This window comes from Spermophilus citellus (genome assembly GCF_964194105.1).
Source record: "Spermophilus citellus genome assembly, chromosome: 16".
Classification (NCBI taxonomy): Eukaryota; Metazoa; Chordata; class Mammalia; order Rodentia; family Sciuridae; genus Spermophilus; species Spermophilus citellus.
The window spans coordinates 54,306,769-54,331,671 of record NC_138196.1 but is presented as its reverse complement, the minus strand read 5'-3'; the positions used below and the strand labels follow the sequence as shown (position 1 = coordinate 54,331,671).

Sequence of the window (24,903 nt, the reverse complement as noted above, 5' to 3'; positions counted from 1 at the left end):
TATTTTGAGAAAGGTCTTAAGAAGCTGCCCAGTCTGTCCTTGAACTTTTGCTCCTCTTGCCTCAACCTCCCAAGTCACTGGGATTACATGTGTGTGCCATTGTGCCCAGCAAAAAGGGTCTTGCAAGCTTCTACGGAGTTTGACTGTTATCCTACTGTCAGTGGGGAGCCATCTGAATTTTTTCAATCAACATATTTATATGATAATATTAGGGTTTTTTTTTGGGGGGGAGAGGGAATTTTTCTGAGTGAAATGTAAAGAGTGTGGTAGAAGAAGACAAGAGTTGAGTCTGATATCATATTGCATTCAAGTGAAAAACAGTGATTGCATTAACAAAGGTGGTGACTGTGGTGATAGAAAAGAGTAAATACAATTTACTGTAGATCATCTTGATGTAGAGGATGGGGAAGACAGTGCTGATAGAAGAGAAAATGTTCAAGAGTGACCATCCAGATTTCTGTCTTGAGCATTTGGGTGGGTAGGAAGTTTTCATTCACTAGAACAGACTATGCAGAAAGAGAGAAAGAAATGCAATTTTGTGGGAGATCATTATTTTATCCTTGAACATGTTGCATTTCAGGTGCCTATGGGGATGACCTGTTGAAGACATTACGTGATTGGATATGAGCCTGGCTGGGAATTGAAGTCATGGAATAACATAATTTATGAGCTTGGCCTTGAGAAATGGCAGTGATTGTGGAAGTTTGAAAGAGACAGACAGACAGAAAGAGAAGGAAGCGGGGAAGGGCATTTAGACAGAGGAAGTAATGTGACATACAGAGTGGGAGAAAAAAAGGTAAGCATATTTGAGAATAATCAGACTTCCAACTACAAGATGAGACAGGAATTGTCCCCTTAAATCATAGGCTGAGGAACTGGATTTGTTCTTTAGTCAGTAGGAGCCAAAGAGAATTTGGGCTGGAGAAGCATTTTCAAGTAAGGCATTAGGAAGATTAAACTAGGATATTAAACTCAGAGTGGGAATGCAGAGACCATGAAGTCCGTTATCAATGTATCAAAGATAGATAATGAGATTTAGAAGTCAGGTAAATTCAGAAGTAAAAAGAAAATATAGAAGAGATGGTTGTGAAAATAGTAGTGTTACAGTTACATCTGACCAAACATGGCAAGGACTGGGACAGAAAATGAATGTGAGAATGGAGATAACTTTGAGATAAAAGAGAAAATGCAAAGAACTTGCTTTGAGGAAATATGTAGCTTTCTTTTTTGCCAGGGTGGAGAGGGTGTGGTGGTGTGGAGGGGCTGGGGTCCTGGTGGTAGCGGTGATGGGGGTTGGTGTACCAGGAACTGAACCAAGGAGTGTTTAACCACTGAGCCACATTCCCAGCTCTTTTTTTATATTTTATTTAGAGACAAGGTCTTGCTGAGTTGCTAAGTGCCTTGCTAATCTGCTGAGGCTGGCTTTGAACTCAAGGTCCTCCTGCCTCATCCTCCCTACTTGCTGGGATCATAGGCATGTGCCACCATGCCCTGCTTGTAGCTTTCTTTATATGTAGAACTTTGGGGTTGTATTTTATAGAATAATGAAGTGGAGTAAGAAATAAGAGTATATCAGCATATTTTATTTTTAAGGTTTTTTTTTTCTTCTCCTCAGAGTTTATAAAATTATAGCCCCCAAACAAGACTCAATGACATTTTTCTTTTCCTATACTCTACAAGAGGAAAAAGGACTTAGAAATGTATCTGGAAAGAAACTAGAATGGGAGGACTCAGGTAGACTTGCCAAAGGTGATGGTCATCCTGGCTGGGATAGACTACTAAGGGGCAGCCAAAGAACAGTCATAGTGGCTGAACTGAGGGTTTGAGCTCATGGGCCTTGTCTGTGATCAACAGAAAAGATGGACTATTTCCATCAGGACTGCTAGTGTTTCTTTTGCTGGTATGTTTGAGGTCTGTAAAAATAAAATTCTGGATATTTACCAAGAGGAGTGTGATACAAAGTCAAACACAACAAAAGAAGGCTGGGTGCCATTTCCACTTAAGTAGCTGTTGGCTCTAGGGGTGAGAAGAGGTGTCATCATGGTCTTTGCTGGTGGTCTTCACTAGTTCTTTGGTTTTATGCAAGTTATGGTTTTGTTCATGACAGTCGATTCTCCCTGCCAGACCGCTACAGAAAGCTATTTTCCTTCAATTGTATTGCTTCCGACCGTCGACAGATACAGTGTTTATTACGTGACTTCTTCTGCCTTCAGTGTTTACATTTAGGTGAATTCTTTTCTTCAGTGACTTAACTTGTGCATTGGTTGTTATTGTATTCACTTTTCAATAAGAGTCTTTATTCCAAGAAAAACTGTTTTAACTCCCAATTAGATGAAAAGAGACCCCAGTTTGTGGACCCAAGTGTTTGGATGCTTTTTGAGATGGGGGCAATTGAAAATTGCTTGTACTATGGAGATTAGACATTCTGTCCCCAACATGGGAACAGGGCTGGCATCAGCTGAACAGGCAACTGCCTGCCTGCCTGCCTTCCTCCAGCCAGATAAAGGCCCAGAAGGAGCAGCTGCCAGCCAGGAGGAGTGTGAGGAAATAGGAAATTGATTTGAAATAGGATAGAAAAGGCACAAGAATAAATGTAAGAATTGTCAAATATTCCCTTTTTTAGTCATATGGAGTTGCTGCCTCTGTAGATGAAGGTGATCTTTAGTCATTCTCTCGTGAGAGTGAAAAAGGCACTGAACTCAGTACATATATGAGAAAGACGTGCAGTTGGTTTATTTCTTCACAAGTGGAAGAAAATTGAATATGGATTTGTATTTTACTTTTTGGAGAGTCTTCTTGATCCTTTAGAAATAAAATTCAAAAAGGAAGTGGAATATTCTAAACATCCTAAATCCAGACATAGGAAAAGTAGGCTTTTTTTTTTTTGCTAGATATAATGATAATAATTAAATTTCATATTAACCAGAGAAGATTGGGCAGTTTCATGTCTGACTGTGAAGGTCATGGGGATTCTAATTTTCTATTGGCAGTGGTTCTTTTGCTTTAACAGATGCCTTTAGGCTCATCTTCATGTCTCTCTCTACTTCTTTGCTTAAGGGAGTGGTGGGAGGGTCATGTTAACAATATTTAGGATCACTAATAAGTAGGGGAGATGTTTCCCTTATACAAATAGGCAGGCTTTCTGGTGCATAACCTTATGAATATGATATCCTGGGAGAACGTCAGGGAATAGGCTAGAGTGGAAAAGAATGCAGCTTTGTCTGTAGGGTTGTAATTACTCTCTGCCTGTGAGAAGGCAAGAGGTAGAGCAGCAAGTTCTGGGTTCCCTTTAGGATCTGACATTTGGTGCTGTAACTGTGCTTATGGAGAGACTCTTATTTGTAGAACATCTTACTTGAAGTGGTTGAGAGGACAGTCATTAGAAGAGACCCTGCACAACAGAGTCATGCACAGCATAAAGACATTTCAGTCAGCAGGCCACAATTATGACTTTGGTTCCATCGGCTTGTGATGGAACTGAAAAATTCCCGTTGCTAGTGATGATGCAGCCATCGTACTGTTACAGTACAACCCACCATGTATGATTTGGTGATGCTGCTGTAAACAAACCTACAGGGCTGTGAGTCATCGTAAAGTACAGTGAATTCAATTATGCACAGTATGTAATTCTTAATAATAAATAACTATGTTACTAGTTATTCTAATACTTTGAAGCATTATTTTAGAGTATACTCCTTTTATTTATTAAAAAATTTATTATAAAACAGTATGTTGTGTTACACTGGCAGTAGCTTCATGTATCTTGTGTTTATAGCATTTCTTGATGCATCTAGGAGCCATGTCAAGTGATCGACATATACAGTGTAGATTTGTGTTTGAGGTTCACGCAGTGATAGAATCAATGGTGCATATCTCTGAATGTATGTCTGTTGTTCAGTGACAAATGACTGGATGTAAAACTTAGGAAGAATAAACACAGATGATATGGCTATGGTTAGACCCTTACCATCAACAGCAATAGCTCACACATGCTTTGTTACCCTCTCTTGGCTTGTAAAACATCACCAAATCTCTTCTCATGAAGGAAAGAACCTTTCACCTCTCTACTCAGGGGATGTTAATTTATAGAGTAGAATAAAAACAAAACAAAACAAAAAAAGCCGTTTTCTAAATTGTACCTGCATTAAGAAGTCTACATTTGGAAATGGCCATGTGGGCTCTTTAATTCCTTCTTAAACAAAATCTTGATTTATAATCAAGGGACAGACAACAGAACAATTAGGGGGGTGGGAAGCCAGGATGGAAAAGGGAAATCCTTAAGAAAATGAGTGAATTTCAATATACAGTAACTGAAAAGTGTTATTCTAGCATATTAGAGAAATTGGAAGGAACTGGAGATGTTGCTCAGTGGTACAGCACTTGCCTTGGTGAAGCCCTGGGTTCAGCCCCCAGCAAACAAAAAGAAAAGAAAGTGGAAGAAACTCTTGCCTGGCCACTTAAAGGATGCGAAGGACCTGAGAGAGTTCTTTCTACAGAGGGAAGGAAAAGTTGAGGCCTAGCTAAAGTAAGACTACCTTAGGTCATACAGCCTTTTATTTATTAAAAAGATTACTGTCCAGAACCCAGATTTCCTGATTTCTAGAGAATGTGTAGAGGAGTAGAGAAAGTGTGAATTCTGATATTTAGTCTCGATTCATTTCAATATGCAAACTATTGAAGCTACTTTGTTTCCTTTAGCTCTTTTATTTTGCAGTGAGTACATTATATCATCAGTAACAGTAGTGATTACTCAGATAATCTAAGATACAGACAAAAAGATACTTGCTTATCTGAATTTCAGCAAAGAATTTTCCTGACGCTGATTATGAGACTACATGTTTTTATGAAAATTGCTATAAGTAATCATCAAGCAATAGAATAAGCTTTTTATAGGATAACTGCCTTGAATGATTTAGGATTTTCCTCATTTATCATAAATTGCTATTAATTGCAACCTAATATAACTACATTTTTCCAGTTAGACCATTTCTTTTAACCATCCTTCTGAAATCCTGCCAGAAAATATTTGAAGCTAAATTTACCCAAAATCCACTATGGAATACAGCCCCCTAAAAGTGCGATTACTCAACAAAGATTTGTACCTAACTCTGAGAGACTTTTTTCCCTATACTGACCACATATATCATCTGAACTAAAGCTATCTTAGACTCTGTAGCTAAAGTGACATGGTGATATATTGATCTAATGAGTAATATTATGAAATTAATTCTAAAATACTCTAACTCACTCTGCCTTCATCTTTAAAATTCATTTGAATGATCACATCGCATAAACCTTTTGTTGAAAATCTTGCAAAAGCCTTTGGCCAAAAATAACATAGCTCTACATATTTTCACAGTGGTTTCCATTTCAAAGTCAAATTACCACCAAGTATGGTGAAACACCTTAATAATCTGGTGTCACAATCTTCCTCTTGATACTTGCCTTAGTGATTATAATCTTTGGTTTGACATGGCCTTAGGAGTTAGGTTCACTTTGCTTTGCATCAGTTAAATAGATGCTCTTATTTTACCTTTCAATGTCTAGATCTTTTAGAAGACTTGATTCCTTCCACAACAATTCTAAGAGAAAGAGATAGTCCCAGAAGTTTACTATCACTCAGAAACTGAAATCCCTCAAGACTAGACACCCAATTGGAGTTTTCCTTACTTGGCAGCCTCTGTCTTTACCTGTTCTTTACAGCTTCCTCCACCCCCACCTCTTTTTAGGGCACTTGATTCTTCTCACGTAGTACATCCTGTGTATCTTTGTATGATTTCCCATAAGCTGTTGAAGTTGTTCCTAGCAAGACCCAAGCATACTTAATTTCTACAAACTGATATAGACCCTAGGTAGAAATTTACCAAAAAGATCCAGTATATGTTTCCCTACAGAGTATCTTAAATAATGGAAATACAGTTTTCTTCCCAACTTTTACACTCACCTTGCCCTGCGAGAATTAAGGAAGGCATTTCATGTGAAAGTACCTAATGTGTTTCAAGCACATAATAGGCATTCAATATGTGTGAGTGGAATTCAAGTCTAGAAACTGACGAAAAAGAAAAAAACTGGTTTGTATACTGGCTGTCTCCATTTCCTTACCATCCGCACACTTTTCAACAACCATTAAATCTGACATTCACCCCATTACTCTGCTGGAAATTATTCTCCTTTAAGTCACAAATTGCTTCTTCCTGCCAATTTCAAGAACTTTTCTTCAATCATCATAAGTATTAATTTGTGACATGGAGCTGTGTTAACCATTGCCCACCCCATTCCCAGAGCCACTTCTTGAAATCTTTCCCCCAGGACTTGTCAGGTTACACTGCTGATTCTCTCTAGTTTCCTAGAGGTTGCCTTCTGTCTCCCTAGTGTCTGAACCTCTTCAACTTGGTTCTGGAATGTAAGCATCTCCCAATATTCCCATTTGGCCCTTTGTTTTCCCAGTTCACTCATTGTCTCTGAGATCTCCTCTAGGCTCATAAATATCATTGTTTTAGAACCTGGTTAGTAAATCTATGGTACACCACCAAATCCCTCTTTCCATCTTACAGTTCTTGGGGGTACATTTAGATAGAGATGTCTAGTGGAATGCTCCCTTCACCCCATTTCCTCTCTCTAAGCCTCTTGTCTTCTCCTGGAACTTCCTTCTCTCCCTGGGCCTAGATCTCTAAATTGGAATCTGGTTCTGACAGGTTGTGACTCTCAGCTATCTCCACCCTTTCCAGGCAAAGGAAGTTTAATTAGAGCCATTAGAAGGTGATACAGATGAAAAAATAGATATCAGGAAATAGCAAAATATTAATAAATAACCAACTTTAGCTGTCAATGTGGATTTTAAGAGAAGATTTAATAATCATCTTCAAGTATATAAAGGCCCCTTGTTGATAAAATAATCACCAGCCACTCCTCATTTTACTGAAGACTGAGTGAGAGCATTTGGGGCTTTGGAGATTTAAGTTAGAAAATATCAAAACAGAATTACCCTTAGATAGCAATGTAAAACATTGTCATGAATTTCTTGGAATTGATATGGCACAGCAGGGTTGTGGGTTTTTTTAATAAATAAATTCATCTGTGTGGGGTATAATTTAGATGGGACTACATCTGAGAGAGATCCTGGGAGGTATCACCAAACTAGATTACTTATTACATTTATGTCCAGTTGAATAGTCGTGGGATTTAATAATGAAAAAGTATATATTATAGACTCTTAAATATACTAAGTTTGAACTACAACAGTTGGTATGTTCCATTAGGTCCCAGTTTCTGTCTTTGAAAAGGTTATATTAGGTTTAGGAGTGTGTATGCTAAGTGTGTTCTTGTATCTACCAGAGAGGGAGAGATAAAATAAAATAAAATAAATTAAAATAAAAACAATAATTGTGCAATAAATACAAATGATTAGAATGTGTTCATCAGCAAGAAGTTTCGTCAGTCTAGACTATTTGTTTCCACTGTTCCATTCACCCACCCTTTCCAGAACCATTATTTATTGAGTGTCCTCTTTGTGCAAGATACCAAGCTACCAGCTAAGGAATCAGCAAAGAAATGGTCCCTAACCTTGAGTATTTGTGGTTTGGAAGGAGTTACAAGTAGACATGTAGCAGAATATAGTATGATGACTGTTAGAATAAGATTTTTACAGAATTCAATGGGAATACAAAAGAGGGACTCTCAAACTGTTCTTGGTGCATCAAGGAAGACTGAAAGGAAGAAATGACTTCTAAACCAAGTTGTGAACAAGCAGAAAATGGCCAGGTAAAAAGCAGAGGCATCAAGCATACTTACAACAGAAATGACAAGTAGAAATGTACCCCTACATAATTTATGTACACTAAACAAAAAAAAAAATCATTAGAAACATATTCTACATAACTCTCATGAAAATATTTTAAATTAATTAGATATCAGGAAATAGCAAAATATTAATAAATTAATACATTATTGATTACCAAGATTTATTTGACAATAAAGAAATGTTAAACTATTTGAAAAAAATGATCTTAATATATACAGGTTATTTGGAAATTTTGATATTATAAATTTTAAAAAATGAAGGTAGAAATCTGTGTGATTTCTATGTTCTGTCCACTGCAGAGAGGAACTGACCTGTGCAGAGCTATTGCCACTCTAGGCAACTACTCATCTGACAGTATCTCTAATCATCAATGGTTATCTAATTCTTGGTGTCTAAACAAACAAAATAACTGATAGTAATGGATTTAATTCAAAAATATGTTGTCTAGGTTTTTTACTTTTAAATTAAAATGTTTTTTGAGAACCAACCCTAGTATTTGGGGGATGGGTAAATGGAATAATAGTTGAAATGAATAGACCAGATTGAAGATATTGTTCTGTAATTAAAACTATTCAATCATTTTTATTTATCACATCTACATTTTTAAATGTGGACTGTCAAAGAGTATATACAAAATATCTCTCCAAATGTATTCCTGCTTTTCAAGACCTAAAAATAAGATGAACCCCAATGGGTTGCCAAGCATGGACAAACACTGCCATCCCTGGGTAGGCCTGGGAATTAAGTCTGGATGCCAGCAGATGCTGTGTCCCATGTGCCAGGGATGAACAGCACTCCCTCTCTCTTGGACACTCTAGTATTTCCTCAGTAGTGGAAATTTATGATGGAAGTAGGCTTCTCTATGCTTCTTTGTACTGTAGACTGCCTTCTAACATTGCCTTTGGACTCCTGGTGGCTTGACTTGGGCCTTCAGCTCTTGCTATGTACTTAGCTCCTGGCATCCTGGTAACCCTCAGCTAACTCTTGCTGGCCATCTGGATTTCCCTTGAAGCTCTGCCCTCCTGCCCCTGGCCTGTTCTCGCCACCAGGTAGGAATAGTTTCTCTTACTCACCTTCTTCCCTTCAGCTTGGACACTTGCCAGTACAGGGCTGAAGCTCACCAAGCCATTTGGATTGAGTGCATTGCTTGATTGCCCCCTGCAAGGAGTCCAGACCTGTCACACACACACCCAGATCCTGCTTCCTCCTCTTCCCTGCTTGTCCAGGCTGCAGAGGACCCAGCAGGCTTCTGCCCAAGGTTGTCTGAATTAGGACAAAAATAAGGACCAGTTCCTTTGGCACATAGCAAACATGATTAGATCTCTAAAGGAAGAGTTTTAGGTCTTCCTCATGTATCAGATTGCAGAAAAGTGTGTTGTGTGTGTGTGTGTGTGTGTGTGTGTGTGAGAGAGAGAGAGAGAGAGAGAGAGAGAGAGAGAGGACACACCTTTAAAAGAGAAAAAGAAAACTTGCCTTTTAGAAATAATTTCAGATGTGGGTCATTTCTGATAGTAATGAAATAAATATGTATATTGTGGGTGGAATTTCCTGTAGGATAAACAAAGAATCACCTACATATTATGCTAGCCTTTTAGATTTGCTATAGACATCTGTGAAAAATTATGAATTGGCCATTCTTACAAGACTTTGTTTTCAAACCTTTATTTCTTTTCCAGTATAAATGATAATTAAAGTTTATTAGAGAATGGACTTAGAAATATAATTTTAAATACAGTCTTTTGTTAGATTAGAATGGAGTCCACTTAACTGGTAGAAAGTTATGTGCTACTGACAAAATAACAGTTTGCGAAACAAAATAAAGTCTAAAATTTATTTATGGCATGTAACTGGAGTAGCCATACCCTTACTATGTACCAATTTATGTCAGTGCACTGCAATTTTAGTAACTTAGTTTATTTGACATATTTATTTTAAAAGTGAAAAACTTTTAAAATAAAGGTAAAATTCGTAAGAGAGTCCATTTAGATAAATTACAGTGACAGATGCATACTGACCCATGACAATTCCTAAATCAGATGTCTAGGAATATTTTTGATCATTTCATTCTTTTATAACATTTCAGCTTGCAGAAGATACTAATGTTGGCATTGTTACTTTACCTCTAGAGGTAACTTCAAAACACAAGAGAAAGAAGATGCTGTGCTTCTTTTTCCCCCTTACAAAATCTACACATTATCAATTTCTAAAATTGAATATCTTGTTTTCAAATAACTGATGTGGCTTATCCAGAAAAACTTGATTTAGAAAATATTAACTACTTAGTCAATATTGTCTAAATATTTAGTGAAATGGTTAAACATTAGGCTCAGGGAACCATCAAACATAGGACTGCATTTCGCCCATGACAATCCATAATTGTATGGGAACATTCTCAACCCTTTATGTTCCTGTTTCTTCCTCTGTAAAATGAGATAATATTACTTGCTTAAAGGGACTCAGATAATATTTTTAAAAATGAACATGTCTGTTGAACCAAAGGTCTTGTTTGGCGATAGAGCATTTGCCTTGCATGCATGAGGCCCTGGGTTTGACCCTCTGGGTGGGGCATAGGTGTCAAATGCTTAATATAATGTTAGCCATAATACAAAGTGCTCAGTGCTAGCTTTTTTCATAATCATGTATTTAGTATAGTAATAGGGGATAGATTTTTATTTTTTAAAGCATCTCTGACAGTATGATTTTTGTGCTTAAAAATTAGAAGGGAAGTAATCATCTCAGTTTCATTTACCCTCTAATTTTTCTTCAAGGTTGTTGGCCTAAGTAGAGAGAGGTCAGAAGCACTCTTAATATGAAACTAAGTTGGTTCCAGTTTGAAGTAACCGTTCACTCTTGGACTTTTTTTTTTTTAATACAATTTGCTTTGATTTGGTTTAGTTCATGCATTTTTAAAAATCTTCCTTGTGGTGTGCAGTCATTAGGCTTTTATGCCTAAAGAACTGAATTCAGTTATAAGTAAAATTCATTTAATATTGCAAGTATGATTCTATGTGGTTATTTATTCACAACATAAAATAGCCACATAATTCAACATCTTTAATAGTGTCTGCTCATGGAACTGTGGGGAATTCTGCAGATCTTAGACGAGAAGTGCTTAAGTTATGGAAGGCAGTATCTATTATGCTAATTACCCCTGACATCATCAATATGGCAAGCTATAGAAGAGGAAAATAGAAGTTGAATGTGTGCATTATGACTGTATGTCTCTATGGAACTCTTTGGTGGACTCCTGTGTTTAAAATATGGCAGTAATTTAATGCACGAATGGGTGTGGTCACAAAACCATGTTTTCTTGGAAGACATATTTGGAAACCATCCTTCATATTTCAGCAATAGAAATAGTTTAAAACCACATCTCTTCCTCTGCCTCTTTCACATGGGCTGTTGCTGCTACTGCTCAACTTAACTCAAAGTAAATCCTGGATAATTCTCAAGAGATGTTGTCTTTGTCCAATTTGAAAAGAATTTTGTATTCAGAAAAGATAAAACCAGACATACGTGTACAATATTCCAATACAGTCCAATATAAAAATTTGCTTAATCTGGTGCTGATATTTATAGATGGACATTGCTTAATTAGCATTTTAAATTGGAACTTTAATAAATGCTATAATCAGTGACCAATTTACAAAGCATTTATCTGGGGAAATGAGCATGCCAAATATCAGTCTTCTTAAGATTCATCTTGACCCAAACTGTGATTTATTTAAGATCTTAGAACCTTTAGTTCTTCAATTAGAGTGTTCATCTTTCTGTGTTCTAATGTTCTAGTCTAGATTGGCAAATTTGTAGTCATGAAAAATCAAGGGGTACATTTCTGAAGTGCAGACAAGCCCCCATATCCTGGTAAATTTTAACTGTTCAATGTTCTGCCTATTTAATTCTTCTAAGATTCAAATTGGATAGCTTCTTCATCCTCTAAGTAATTATGTAGTGTTTATTTGCAATTAGTTTAGGCAACTCCCCCAGAAGAGTCACATGCATTTTAATGATCTTTGAAATGATCCTTTTCAAAATATTATGACTTTGAAAGTTATTTGTTTAAGAGCTAGAAATCTTTTGGTGTCCCACAAAATATCTATTGTTCTATTTTTTGACCCAATTTTACTAGAGAGAAAGAATTTAAAAACCTGGAAATAACTTCGAAATTTAGACTGTGTCAAAGGAATGTCTAAATTTTAGATAATTGCTATGCATTTAAATAATTTCTATGACATCTTAGTAATATCCTAATTAAAGGATGAATATGCTGATCAGTAAGAGAGGAATACATAGGATGGTAGTGATAATCAGGTTATAATAAGATGTGTTTGGTGAGTCATGTTTCTAGATGAGGTGAAGAACAATAAGGTATACAGACTTTGCTTAAATACAGAATACCTTCACACACTTCCATGCATGATAACTGATGTGTTGGACGATCATAGAAATAGAAAAGGAAAAGTCCCCTCAAAAAGGTAAAGAGCTATTTATTCTTCTAACATTAGATATAAAAGTGACAAAAATCAATCTAGAGGTAATATGCAAAAAAAAAAAAGAAAGAAAAAGAAAAGAAAGAAAAGAAAAGAAGAAAGAAATTCCTGTTCTTGTTGAATCCTGGGAATGTGGAAAGAATTTAATCTTTACTGGAGTAAAGGCGGGATTTATCATTGTAATCTAATGATAAATAGAGAACACAGGTCCTTTGTTAAGTATTGGAGGTGGGTTGGTTTAAGATTATATTTAGAAGTTAAAAAGTGAAATCAGAGCTCATATGAATATGTTAAGAGTATTGTGACATAAAGATTTTTTAAAAAATTTCTTTCGTGTTTACTGATAAAAGTACTTGAGGAGTTTGGGAACATTGGAAGAAAACACAGGTAACTTAAAATTCATAAACATTGATTTATTCCTCAGTGTAATGGAGGAAGAGGCTGAAGGGGGTAGGTAGAACGTTCCAGAAAAAAAAAAAAAGAAATCGGACAATGGATTTCTGTAGGCAGTGCAAAAATAATGATAAAAGTGCATCTGAAGGGGGGAAAGGACAATTAAAAAAAAATAAGAATTTAAATGCAGCAATACTTAAGTACATTTATTTAAAAGTGAAGCAGGTCAGAACACCACATTGGTTACTTCACATCAGGGATGTCCAGTCCTGGCACATAATTCAGAGCAGCTCAGACCACTTGAACACACACGCCCCCAGCTTCTCCTCTCCCCCAGGGGGGCGGGAGCCTCACAGGCTGGCGCGGACAGGGTGCAGACCGCCCCGCCACCGTCCTGGCCTCACAGGGGGCCAGTGGAGGGGCTGAGCCGCAGCGGCCGAGGCCAAGCGGCGATTGTGGAATGAACGGGTCCCCGCGGCGCTCCTAGGCGACATCCACCCCCGCACCCGCATGCCTCGCGGGTGCCTGGCTTCGGGGCCCTCCCGCGGACCCCTCCCGCCTGCCTGCGAGGTACCGGTGTGCCCGCCTCTCCCAGGCGGCTTGTCCCGTGAGCGCTAAGACTTAGTTTGGCGAAGACGTGGGGAGTGCGGCCGTCACTCTGGTTTGGATTAAGTAAACGTCTCGGAAGTGGGATGCATGAATGGTGGCAGAGCAGGGGTCGGATTCATTCATGTGCTGGGAAAGAGCTGCTTTTGTGAGCACGGGAAAGTAGTGCTCATAGAGAGGGGAAAAAAAAAGAATCCGTATTGCAAGATCCACAGCAGCCTGAGAAACCACACCAGAGAACACTGATGTTCCACCGGTCTGCCTGTGTGTGGGGGGGTGAAGATCCCTCCTGCCGCGGTCTTCAAAGCTCGTCGGCGACCAGTTTTCGGTGCAGTTTTCACCTTCTTCGTTTGGGGCAGGGCTGTTGGAATGCTCCGGCGCGTGTGTGTGAGTATGTGTGAGTGTGTGTGTGTGAGTCTGTTGGGGTGTCGGCGGCCGGGCCGGGCGGCGGGCGCAGGGCTGGCAGGGCTGGCGGGGCGGCGGCGGCGGCGGTGGCGGCGGCTGCCCGGCCCGGCTCGAAGGGGTTAAGCGTCGCCGCCGCCCCCTCCGCGGCCGGGTGTAAACAGAGGAGCCTCAGCCTATCATGTCTGGCTGCCGCTCGCAGCCCGAGCCCCGAGCCCGGCGCTGTAACATGATACGCTCCAGACCGAGGCAACTTGGCAGCGCCGGGCTCGGCTCCGCACGGCCACAGCGAGGGCGCGCCGCGGCAAGGTGGGTGAGCGGCGGCGGCGGCGGCGGCGGCGGGTGCCGCGGCCTGGGGTGGGCGCGCGGCTCCGGAAGCCGCGGTTCCTCGCGCGGCTTCTCGGTCGCTCTCTCGCTCCCGGGCGCTCAAAGGCGGCGGCGGCGGCGGCAGAGGCGGCGGCAGCCCCAGCCCCGGTAGCGGCAGCGGCTCCGCGGGTCTCTCTGCCGGTGTCGGAGAGGGAGGAGGCTCCGCGCGGGTTTGAAATCGGTGCAGAGGCAATATTAGCATCTGAAATGAGGTGGCTTTTTAACCCCTGAGGGACCGAATATAAGGATTTAAAAGAGGCGAAGGCTGAACTTTCTCTTTACTCTTCGTCACCCGGAGTGGTGCAGGTAGCCGCGGGCAGAATGGAGTCTGTTGTTCCCGGTATTTTTAATTAGATGGATTTTTTTTTTTTTATGAGTAGTATACAGTCCTAACCTATGAGGTAAAGCTGTCTCCCCCCCCCCCCCACTGCATTTCTGTGACTTTTGCGATATATCTTATCGAATTCGTGAGGAGCAAATCTTAGAAATAATGATTTTGGATAATTTATGTCTGAAATGTTTAAAAATCTGCGTTGAGCGTAAATGAATCAGTCCTTCGGTTCCATTAACCGGAATCCATCATGCTAATTGCTTAATGGAGAAAAAGGTACAAAATAATCTTGCTAATTAAAAGAGCAGTTTTTCGCCTGCGAAATACTTAGTGTGTGCTTTTTTGTCGTGAGGGCTTTACGGAGTGGAGACTCTGAAAGAAATTCAACTTTGTAGTTGTGCTTCGAAGCAGGTTACTCCTGTGGAAGAATAGTTGGGAATGGTTTGGAAAAACTTGTGCAGTGTCTGTTGAAGTAAAAAAAAAAAAAATCATTTGCCCATTTGTGTAGTATATTTTAATAAAATAAAACAAGGATCCGTGGCAGCTCTCAGAATGAGGTATCACATTTCCTCCCTCTCGTGGGCTAGCGTCTCTATCTCTCCGGAATATCTTATAAATGATATGTACAGATATATGTGCCTGTGTCACAAAGTCATTTTGTCTTCGGAAAGCCTAATATAATCAAATTCAGTGCCTTAAGATGGTGTAGTTGAAGATTTGATCCCCTTCCACTAAAGTGGAAATACTTTCAGTAATTGAAAGCAGATTCACGTCTGGAGTTGTACAAGCCAAGGTTTTCATTTTTAAAATAAACCTTTTGTTCTCCGATTTAAAGTGTTTCAAAGATCCATCCAGAGACCCCTGTGTGTAAATTGTTAAAGTAGTTCTTAGAAAAGGGATTGAAAATATCCAGAGAAGGCATTTTAGAAATACAGCTAACTTAACTCAGCCTCCCTCTAAGTAGAATATTTTAGTGCAGCATATACTGTCTGTGCCCCACATTTTGTTTTTTCAGCAGATTCCCAGGCATTACAACGCATCTGTAACGTTCAAACCACCAAAACCCCAAGCAGAGTCCATGTGTTTTCAGAGACAAAAACCTGAGAAATTTTGGTATTTTCCATTTTATTCTGTGATTTACACAATTTGGTGAGAAATTTGAAATCTGGCATCAAGTATGTTGACTTTAAAGAGATGCTGATTATACATTAATTAATCGACTTAAACTTAAAAAAAAATATGATTGCAGGTTGTTAACCTGGTTCCTGTCTCATCTTTGGGGCCTGACTGTTAAAAGCTTTTAAAAAAATGTCTGTTAAAGACTGAAATTAGGATACATTTTAGACAAAGAGGGAGTCACTTGATCTCTTATTAGCTGCAAAGATAGGGAAGAATGGAGATGTATAAGAGCTTCACCTTCCTTCTTTGGGACATGAAAATAAACTAATTATAAGGAAAAAGTTTAAAGAGTTGTACTTTTAACAATAACAATTGAGACTAGAAAAAATAGGAGTATTCTGAATGTTTTTAATTATTAGTTTCTTAACATGTTATATTGATTATTAATAAAACCTGAACAGAGCATAACAAGGCAGTTGGATTTCTTAGAAACCACTTGATAGCTCTGTATTTTACCTTGTCTCCTAGTCTTCCTGATAATCAATTGAGCACATTATAATAGATGAGAAGTGAAAACTTCATTACATTTAAAAGGATATTTAAGTATTGTTATTATTTCTCATGTACAGTTTTCTTATAAGATCTCAACATTTAAAATATTCATCAAATTTTTATCAAATAAAATCTTACTCAGTTTTGGCTGTGTTGCATCATGATTCTTAGATATCAGTGGCCTAGTGTGTGGTATAATAGAATTTAGTTTTCAAAGATTTAGATAAAGAAAAGTGACTTAGCGTGGTCTCTTTCACAGATATCTGAACACAGATTTTCAGTGTAATATCCTTGTCTCAACATTTAAACTAACCCTTTTTGTGGCTTCTATTTACTGTTAGTTCTTATATCCTTAGATTTTTTTTTTTTAACTTGCAAACAGGGTGCACAGAATCTTCTGTCATCTGAAATAATATATTTAATTTATCATGGGACTCCTGTCTTTCATAATGTAGGCAAGTGGCAAAGGAGGCACTGTCTAAATACAGTGATCTTGATAATTAATGCCATAAAATAGATTAAAATGCTGTATTCCAGGTATTCATTTCCTTAAAAGGGCCACCAGAACAGCGTTGCTAAGCACCCGTCACCACTGCAAGTAACAGAAAATGACCCAAATTAAAGAACCTGTTCTAAGCTGTATTCTTGCATTTTCTAAAGTGCATTTCAAAAGGTTTAACAAGACTCATTCAATTAGTGGAGAAAAAGGATCTATTTTCAGCTCTGATCAGCAATTAAGAGATTGGGCTTTGGAACATCAGTTCTTTATGTTTATAATTTATTTTGTTTCCTAGGTTTTACTTTAAACAATTGTGAGTGGAGATTTTTTAACAAACTACCTTTCTAGTAACCCAAATGTAAATGCTAAGAACAGGGCAATATATTTGTTTACAATTTTTATGTAAATGTTATTTTTTATTAACTTTCCTCATTTAAAAAAATTAAATTTTACACTAATAGGGTATATTGCCGCTTTCCTATAGATGTCTTACTCTGAAAATATATACATAGATATGAATAAATGTATATACCGATAATATTCTGAGTTAGTGTAGATATGAGTACATTCCCACCTAACACTTGAGAAATTGAATATTTTTCTTTATGGATATTTGATGTTGTGAGAATGGTACCATGAAGGAGATAGATATGTTGAAGTAAGAAGGTAAATAAAAAAAAAAATTGGGACAGTGTTTTTTTTTTAACCTCAACAGTGAATTGTACCTTCTAGGTTTGACCAGAACTTCTATATAGTTATAGTTAAAAACCTAGCCAGGGCTGGGGTTGTGGCTCAGTGGTAGAGCACTTGCTTAGCATATGTGAGGCACTGGGTTTGATTCTCAGCACCACATATAAATAAATGAATAAAATAAAGGTCCATCAACAACTAAATAAAAAGAAAATTAAACAACCAACAACAACAAACCCTAAGCCACTAATAGAGTGTTTAATGAGTTGTGTCTCCCAGTGACCTGGTTCTTGGCTAACAGGACAACAGTCACAAAAACAAGTTGTGAAGTTTCTGGTAGAAAGAAAGGAATGGAAGGATAAGGTACTGTTAGAGGAATAGGGGAGTAGAGCAAGAGGATTCCCAAAGGTTTAGATTAGGATTATTGGCAAGACTTTTGCTGTATCACATTGATCTGGACAAGTTTGAAGCATATAAATATAGATTTTACGTTATTAATCGTAAGTGCTGCTTTGGCTATAATCTTATGTGAAGTGATTCCATATCCTGGAACACTGAATATTTTAAAGCCAAAATAACACTTATTCTTTCTTCTAAAAGAGATAGTTTACCTTAGAAATTCGTTACATTTAGATTTATCAGGTTGTTTGGCATTACAGATTTCTCTAGCAAAAGGTAATATAAAATAAATGGAATTTGTACAACTTATTGGAAGTTTTTTTAGAACAAAAAGTTATTACAATACACATTTAAGTCTTCGGCCTTTTAATGTGAATTGAGGTTTCATTTTAGGTACTTGGAATGTGTAGTTTGTTTTTGACAGGTCAAAGTTTGTTTTTCCTGCTACAGAATAACCATAATAGGGAGTAGGAGAGTAGATATTATATGTGTTTGAAATGGTATGTGCTTCAATATTTAAGAAGCCAGTTGTTTAAAAATTGATTTTCATATTGTTGGTTTTGGTTACAAACCTAGCTCTTGTTCAATTACAAATTCCCTGCTTAAGTTTTGAAATACTCTTAAGTTTTAGAATGTCAGTTTGAGAACAGCTACCTCTTTGGTATATCAGAAACAGTTTATGCCATAAATGTTAGTGGTTGTAAATTAATTTCACAAGAGAAGAATAATAATTGAAAAGTACACTCAAATATTTAAGGCCAAATTGCACTTCAATAATAGATATATTTGGGAAATTGCATGCTATAGTATTTAAAAGAAAAAGAGTTTCTCTCTTAAGTGTTCTTATTCTCTTTCTTTGAAGTTAGACAATGTTTGACCTGAACATCTTGTTTTGTGTAGTTAAAAGGCAGAATGTATTGTAAAGAACACCAGAATGACTAATATAGAACAGGAAATACTTCAATTTTTTCTAGTTATGTATAATAACAAACTTTTTGAAAATTTAAGATGATGTGTAGAAGTTTTAATAATTTTTTTTAACATTAGTTTGTGCATAACCTCCTTTTGCCTTAATCTTAAACTGTTTCCAGCAGGGAAAGAGAGGATCTGCTGTCTAGAGACCTGTAAAATGTAGTGCGGAACACACTTTATGCCATTTCTTTTAAATAAAACAAAATTACCTTATAGAACAAATTTAACATTGTTAACCTTTTATAATTATTTAACCATTATTTCATTTTACCTCCTGCTTAAAAGTTGTGCATTAGTGGAGCAGACACCTGGCTGTGCTCTTAAAAGTTTATTTGTCTTTCAATTCCTGTGATAGTAGGGGGCAGTACATCTCCTTAATTATCTTTGTTCAGGGAAATGCTGAAAGGCCAGGGTAGTTAAACAAGGCCATTTGGATTTGTGAGGTCGAAGTCAGATGCAAGGAAAGTGGTTAAATGCATTATCATCTTATTGAGTCCATCATCAGTAAAGTGACCTTGATGGAGGTGGAAAAAGCCATTTGGCCATTTTTATGACAGCCACCCCTGCTTGTTTTATCACTGACAGATTTTTACATATTGCTTTATCATATTTCCTTCTTTTTGTTTTTATATATTATTTTCTCTCATTATAGATCATCATAGTAAAGGTGAAAACTAAAATTAATTTCTTTTTAATGATAGTAGATTTTCCTTCAGAACTTCATTTCTTATGATGATATATATATATTATATAAAATATATATACATATATATTCCATATGTATGGAAATATATATATTCCCTATATATATGGAAATATCCTTTCATTAAAAATTAAGGTGATCAGGCTAGCTGGCCATTCTGTATTTGCTTTTAAGGGTCTTTTAATGATGACTATTAGTCTCTTTGCAAAGAAGCTGCTATTCTACTACTTTTCAAATTGTTTTTTATGCTATTAAGAGGAAAGACTTGCCAACTTCAATTTTAGCAGTAGGAATAATGTTTGTTTTAACAAGTGCCTAAGTATGTTTACATGAAGGTTATTCAAGTTTTAGTAGTTCTCTTGCTGCTGTTCTAGTCATCACTTCCCTTAAGAAGTTAAAACAAAGCCTTAAGATTTATAGTTTATATTTCTCAACTTTATGGCCTATATTTTCCTTGTGATGTATTTTATACCAACTCTAATAAAATGAAATTCTTGCTTAAATATTTGAACAAGTATTGTTCAATAAGAGGAAGAGTTTTATTAAATGCAGTACAAGGTCTAACCTTTTTGGAAACTCCAGTTAAAGCAATTAAGTGCTGCATACAAGATTTTTGTTTTCCTAGACAAAGCTGTCAAACATTACTGATTAGAATTTAGCTTATGCTTTACTTTTTACTGCATTCTTTTATGTTACAATCAATCAGAGCTAAATACAAATCTTATCATAAGAAAGAAAAAGTTGGCCCATTAACAAAATACCTAAAATGTTATTTCAAGCTTTATTGGAGATGGAGCTGTCTCCTTATCGTGCTATGAATTATGTAACACTAAAATCTCAGGAACTCAGAATCACCAAAAATAGTTCCTTCAGGAGAGCCACATGTTTTGATGGCAAAGAATTTTTTCTCTTAATTTTGTATTTAAAAAACAAACATATTGGATTGTCATATGCTTAAAATGAGCTATAAACCCTCCCATCTCCCTCTCTACCCACCATCAGGGCCTGAATTCAGTCTCTTTTCATCTCTTCAAGTCGGATTCATTAGTTTTCCACCCTGGTTGCCCTGCCTTCTGTCTGTCTCTTTAATCCAGCCTCCACGCTGTCATTACAGTTGTCATCTTGATTGGTGTTTTATCAGACCCTTCATGATCTTAGACTCAAAACTCCATTGCTCTTTTCTGCATACCTTTTCACCTGTGCTTCAACACTTTTGCTTGTCTTTGTTAAGTTAGCCTCTTCTTACCGTCTCACATATCTTTCAAGAATCTACTTGCATGGTATTTCTTCTCTGAAACCCTTTCTGACTGCCTGAGGGCAAAACTGGCTTCTTCTTCTATACTGCCATTGCACCCAATATATATTTCTGTTATAGCACTTAGCACAGTATACTGTAATCATTTGTTTACATTTCTTTCTCCCCTATGAGGGGACAATTTCTTTCAGGTCACAACTGTGTCTTAATCACTTTCTTATGTACCAGAACTAAGCCCAATACTGAGAAAATAATAGTCAATAAATGTTTGTTGAATGCTTATTGAATTAATATATTAAATATAGTTTAATTTCTTAGTCACTGAAGATCATTATGAACATCAGTTATTTTATTGTTCTGTTAAAATATGATAGTTTACTCAGGAGCCCTTGAGAGATAGGTGGCCCCATATGGGCAATGCGTACTATAGTTACTATCCCACACTTTTGAGCCCTTACTATGCTAAATGTCTTATAAATTTTTGTTTTGTCACCACATCTCTTTAAGAAGGAATTTTCCCATTTTATTGATGGGGAAATTATTACTCATGTAGGTTAACAGAGATATGATATGTAGGCTATACAGTGTGATTCCAAACCTCCTAAATATCACACTCTCTTATTAAGTGCTTTAACATGAGCACTTCTAAGTACAGGAGAAAAAAAAAAAAATATATATATATATATATATATATATATATTTTTTTTTTTTTTTTTTAACCAGGGATTGAACCCAGGGACACTTAACCACAGACTTACATCTCCAGTTCTTTTTAATATTTTATTGAGAGACAGGGTCTCACTAAGTTGCTTAGGGCCTGACTAAATTGCTGTGGCTGGCTTTTAACTTGTGATCCTCCTGCCTTAGCCGCCAAGCTGCTGGGGTTACAGGTGTTCACCACCATGTCCAGCTCCACAGGTTTAATTTTTAGGATGGGGTTTTTATTTTCTTCCCTCATTGTTTACTGTCATGTTGTACTTCTTATTACTCAGTCATCAAACAACCAAGATTATTTTTTGTTGTCATTTATTCATAAAATAGGCATAAACAAGTTTTGAGTTAAAGATTCTACTCAGAGTGAACCTTATTAATTTATTAGTTTTGGCTTCTTGGAAACATTTTTTGGCCTAATATCCATTTTTTTGCATTTTTGGTCAGGTGAGAATTTTAGATAGTTGAATACCAATTATATATTAGATGTTCCGGTGAAGCAGAATGTTAATTTCCACAATTAAAGACTTTTTTATAAAATTCAATGAATCATAACAGTAAATTTGAATAAAAATATGCTAAAGTTGCATTATCATAGTTAACTTGAAACTTAAACATAGTAATAAAGTTACTTGTAACAGAAACACACATACACCATACTGAATGTCATATTTGTACTGCGTACTGCATATTTTATATGTGGAGAATCCAAGGCCTAACAATAGTTAACATGTATCGAGTATTTAGTAAAATCTCTTTTCTGTGCTAAACCCTTTATATAGATACTATTTCATTTACAGAACAATTCATGGAGTTTAATACTTTTATAATCCCCATTTTAAAGGTAGGGAAATGGAGGCACAGAAAAGTTGAGTAAGTTGCTAGAGATAAAGCCAGGGTGTCAACCCAGATGAGAACATACCTAAGTCTGTTCCTTTCTCCTGTGGGAGTGACTGGAAAGCACCATATCATTCTGCTAAGAAGTAATGGGCCCCAGGATACCTATAACACCTAGTATGTACCAGGCTATTTATGAAGTAAATATTATTCCTCAATTTATTGATGAGAAAATTGAGGCTTAAATATATTAAATAATTTGCATAAGGTTATTGAACTACTAAATTACAAAATGAGTTTAGGAACTGAAGTTCCAAATTTATGTCCTTCATTACTGAATTTAGCATACAGTGTAGTTGTCAAATTAGGATTTGTTTTGATTTCAGTCGGCTTTACATAGATATTTGGTGCCAGTATACAGCCTTTCATACTGAATGTTAGAAAGATTTCCATATTTTTTTTGAATGGATTTTTTTTATTGTTGGTCATTCAAAATATTACATAGTTCTTAATATATCATATTTCACAGTTTGATTCAAGTGGGTTATGAACTCCCATTTTTACCCCGTATACAGATTGCTGTATCACATCAGTTACACTTCCATTGATTTACATATTGCCATTCTAGTGACTGATGTATTCTGCTGTCTATCCTATTCTCTACTATCCCCCTTCCCCTCCCCTCCCCTCCCCTCCCCTTTTCTCTCTCTACCCCCTCTACTGTAAATCATTTCTTCCACTTGTATTATTTTTCTCTTACCCCTCCTTTCCTCTTATATGTAATTTTGTATAACCCTGAGGATCACCTTCCATTTCCATGCGATTTCCCTTCTCACTCCCTATTTGATTAAGGCAAATCATTTAATTTGTCAACAAGTACTTATAAGGGAATATGTGTTTTGTATTTTTGTTTTTAATCTTTTTGTTTGTAATCTTTAGATTTTCCTTTAGTGAGGCATGATCATTATGATCATCTGTGGTATGGCTAATGTCCCCTTCTTGATTAATATCCAGCAATGATTAGCATCATTGATTAGAAAATTAGTAAATTATGCATTTATTGACACTTCTGTTTCCCATTTAATGGCTTGTTTATTTAACTGATGGCTAATGTTTTTACTTTCAAAGGCTATTAACTCATCAAAATGGTATTTATTGAACCTAGCAAAATGATAAATTATGTTTGTATTTACTCCTTTGTGCCCAAGGCTAATCTATTGATGATCTTATTTTTCACAGTTTTGCTCTGCTAAGATCTTCTACATAGGAAGTCAAATTGGTACCATTATTTGATGGTGTAACCTTGGAAAAGTTGCTTAACTTTTCCGGATTGTACCTGGAATAGGAGAGAAGTAAACCAGATCAGTGAATTCAAACAATGAGAGCTTTGAAAAGTTTTATAGAGTTTCTTCAAATGATTCAGAATTCTTGGAAAAAAAATCCTATTGCAAATTATATTAAAAACTTTGCATGAACAAGTAAAACATATAATGTCTGTTTACCTTTTGTGCTATTTAGCTTATTTTTATCTGTGAGTCCTGCTTTTTCTGTGTATATTTTGCATTTTTGGTTAAGGTATCCTTGTAGGGAAAATGTTTTTTGTTTTTTTTTTCCTTGCTGGCTTTTTATTGATTCAGCTTGCCTAAGGAATAGGAAGAAAGAGCATCCCCTGCACAGAAATCTTAGGTAAGGAGTAATCTTACCACCATGCAGGAAAATGGTTAATATGCTGTGGACTTCCTGTGCTTGCTACATGGTGTCTTTGGTTTTAATTGAGAGTCTGAAAATGAAGGAGATTGTCCTCATTAGGAATAGATTATTATTATTCCCAATGTCATTATAGTACCATTAACCAGAATGTTTTGGAAACTACTCTTTTGAAATCGAGTTTTTTGAAAGTCACAAATAAAAATAGTTCTTATTATATAGGCATGCCTCATTACTTACCTTCCTCACAGGCTTGACTAACCAACATTTGGCTATTTCAAAAAATTAGATCAATTCTCAAGAGAGTATTTACCACAGTTAATTATATTCAGAAAAAAATAATGCTTAAAGCCCGTGAGACCTTTTTGAAAGAGAAATTTCAGTGTTTTTTGGAGAAATGACTATATCTTTTGAAAAAAATGATAACGCTGAGTTGACCACTTTGAAGATAATAATAATCATATGGATGAATTTCAGTATTTTAAGAGTTTGGTGACAATACATTATGGTCCTTTTTCATGTCACAATTAAGGACTGAACCACAAGGATGTTCCTAATGGGCAGAATAATGAAGTTTAGAAATTCAGAATTTCATAGTTATTATTAAAGTATAATTATTGATTTTAAACAAGACTCTTAGCCTTATTTAAACTGGTAAGATCTATGAATATATGACAATATGCTTGATTTCTTTAAAGTATATTTAAGCTGAGTGCATTGGCATATGTCTGTGATTCCAGCAACATAGAAGGCTGAGGCAGGAGGATCATAAGTTCAACCTCAGCACTTTATTAGTGAAGCCCTAAGACCTTAACTTAAAAAAAGACCCTGTTGCAAAATTTAAAAAAGGGGTGGGGGGCTGGGGATGTGGCTCGAACCCTGGTACCAAATAAATAAAGTATATTTAAATTTCTTGCATATTATATTTCATACAAAAAGCAAAGTTCAGTCTTCACTTGTATGCTTCCAGTTAGGAACAGGAAAGCCAATGTGCAAGGGCTTCCATAAATTAAAAAAAAAGTATTTGCTTTCATACTCAGATACCAGTATAAACTTCTGATTTATTAAAA

At 36.5% G+C, this 24,903-nt stretch overlaps 1 protein-coding gene across 15 annotated transcripts in view; it reads left to right on the top strand.

Annotated features, from left to right (window-relative positions):
* Positions 1-24,903, top strand: part of TENM3 (teneurin transmembrane protein 3) — a 606,711-nt gene that overhangs the window by 263,534 nt on the left and 318,274 nt on the right. For 2 of the 15 annotated variants that reach the window (XM_081269535.1, XM_081269531.1), the window contains exon 1: positions 13,732-14,001. The exons of 9 other annotated variants lie outside the window; for them this stretch is intronic. Coding sequence is in view for 1 of the 6 variants with exons in the window: in XM_081269530.1 (XP_081125656.1) it covers positions 14,380-14,398 (19 nt within the window). In the remaining 5 variants the exon portion in view is untranslated. 4 more of the 15 variants (XM_081269533.1, XM_081269532.1, XM_081269534.1 and 1 more) reach the window with 4 other exon arrangements.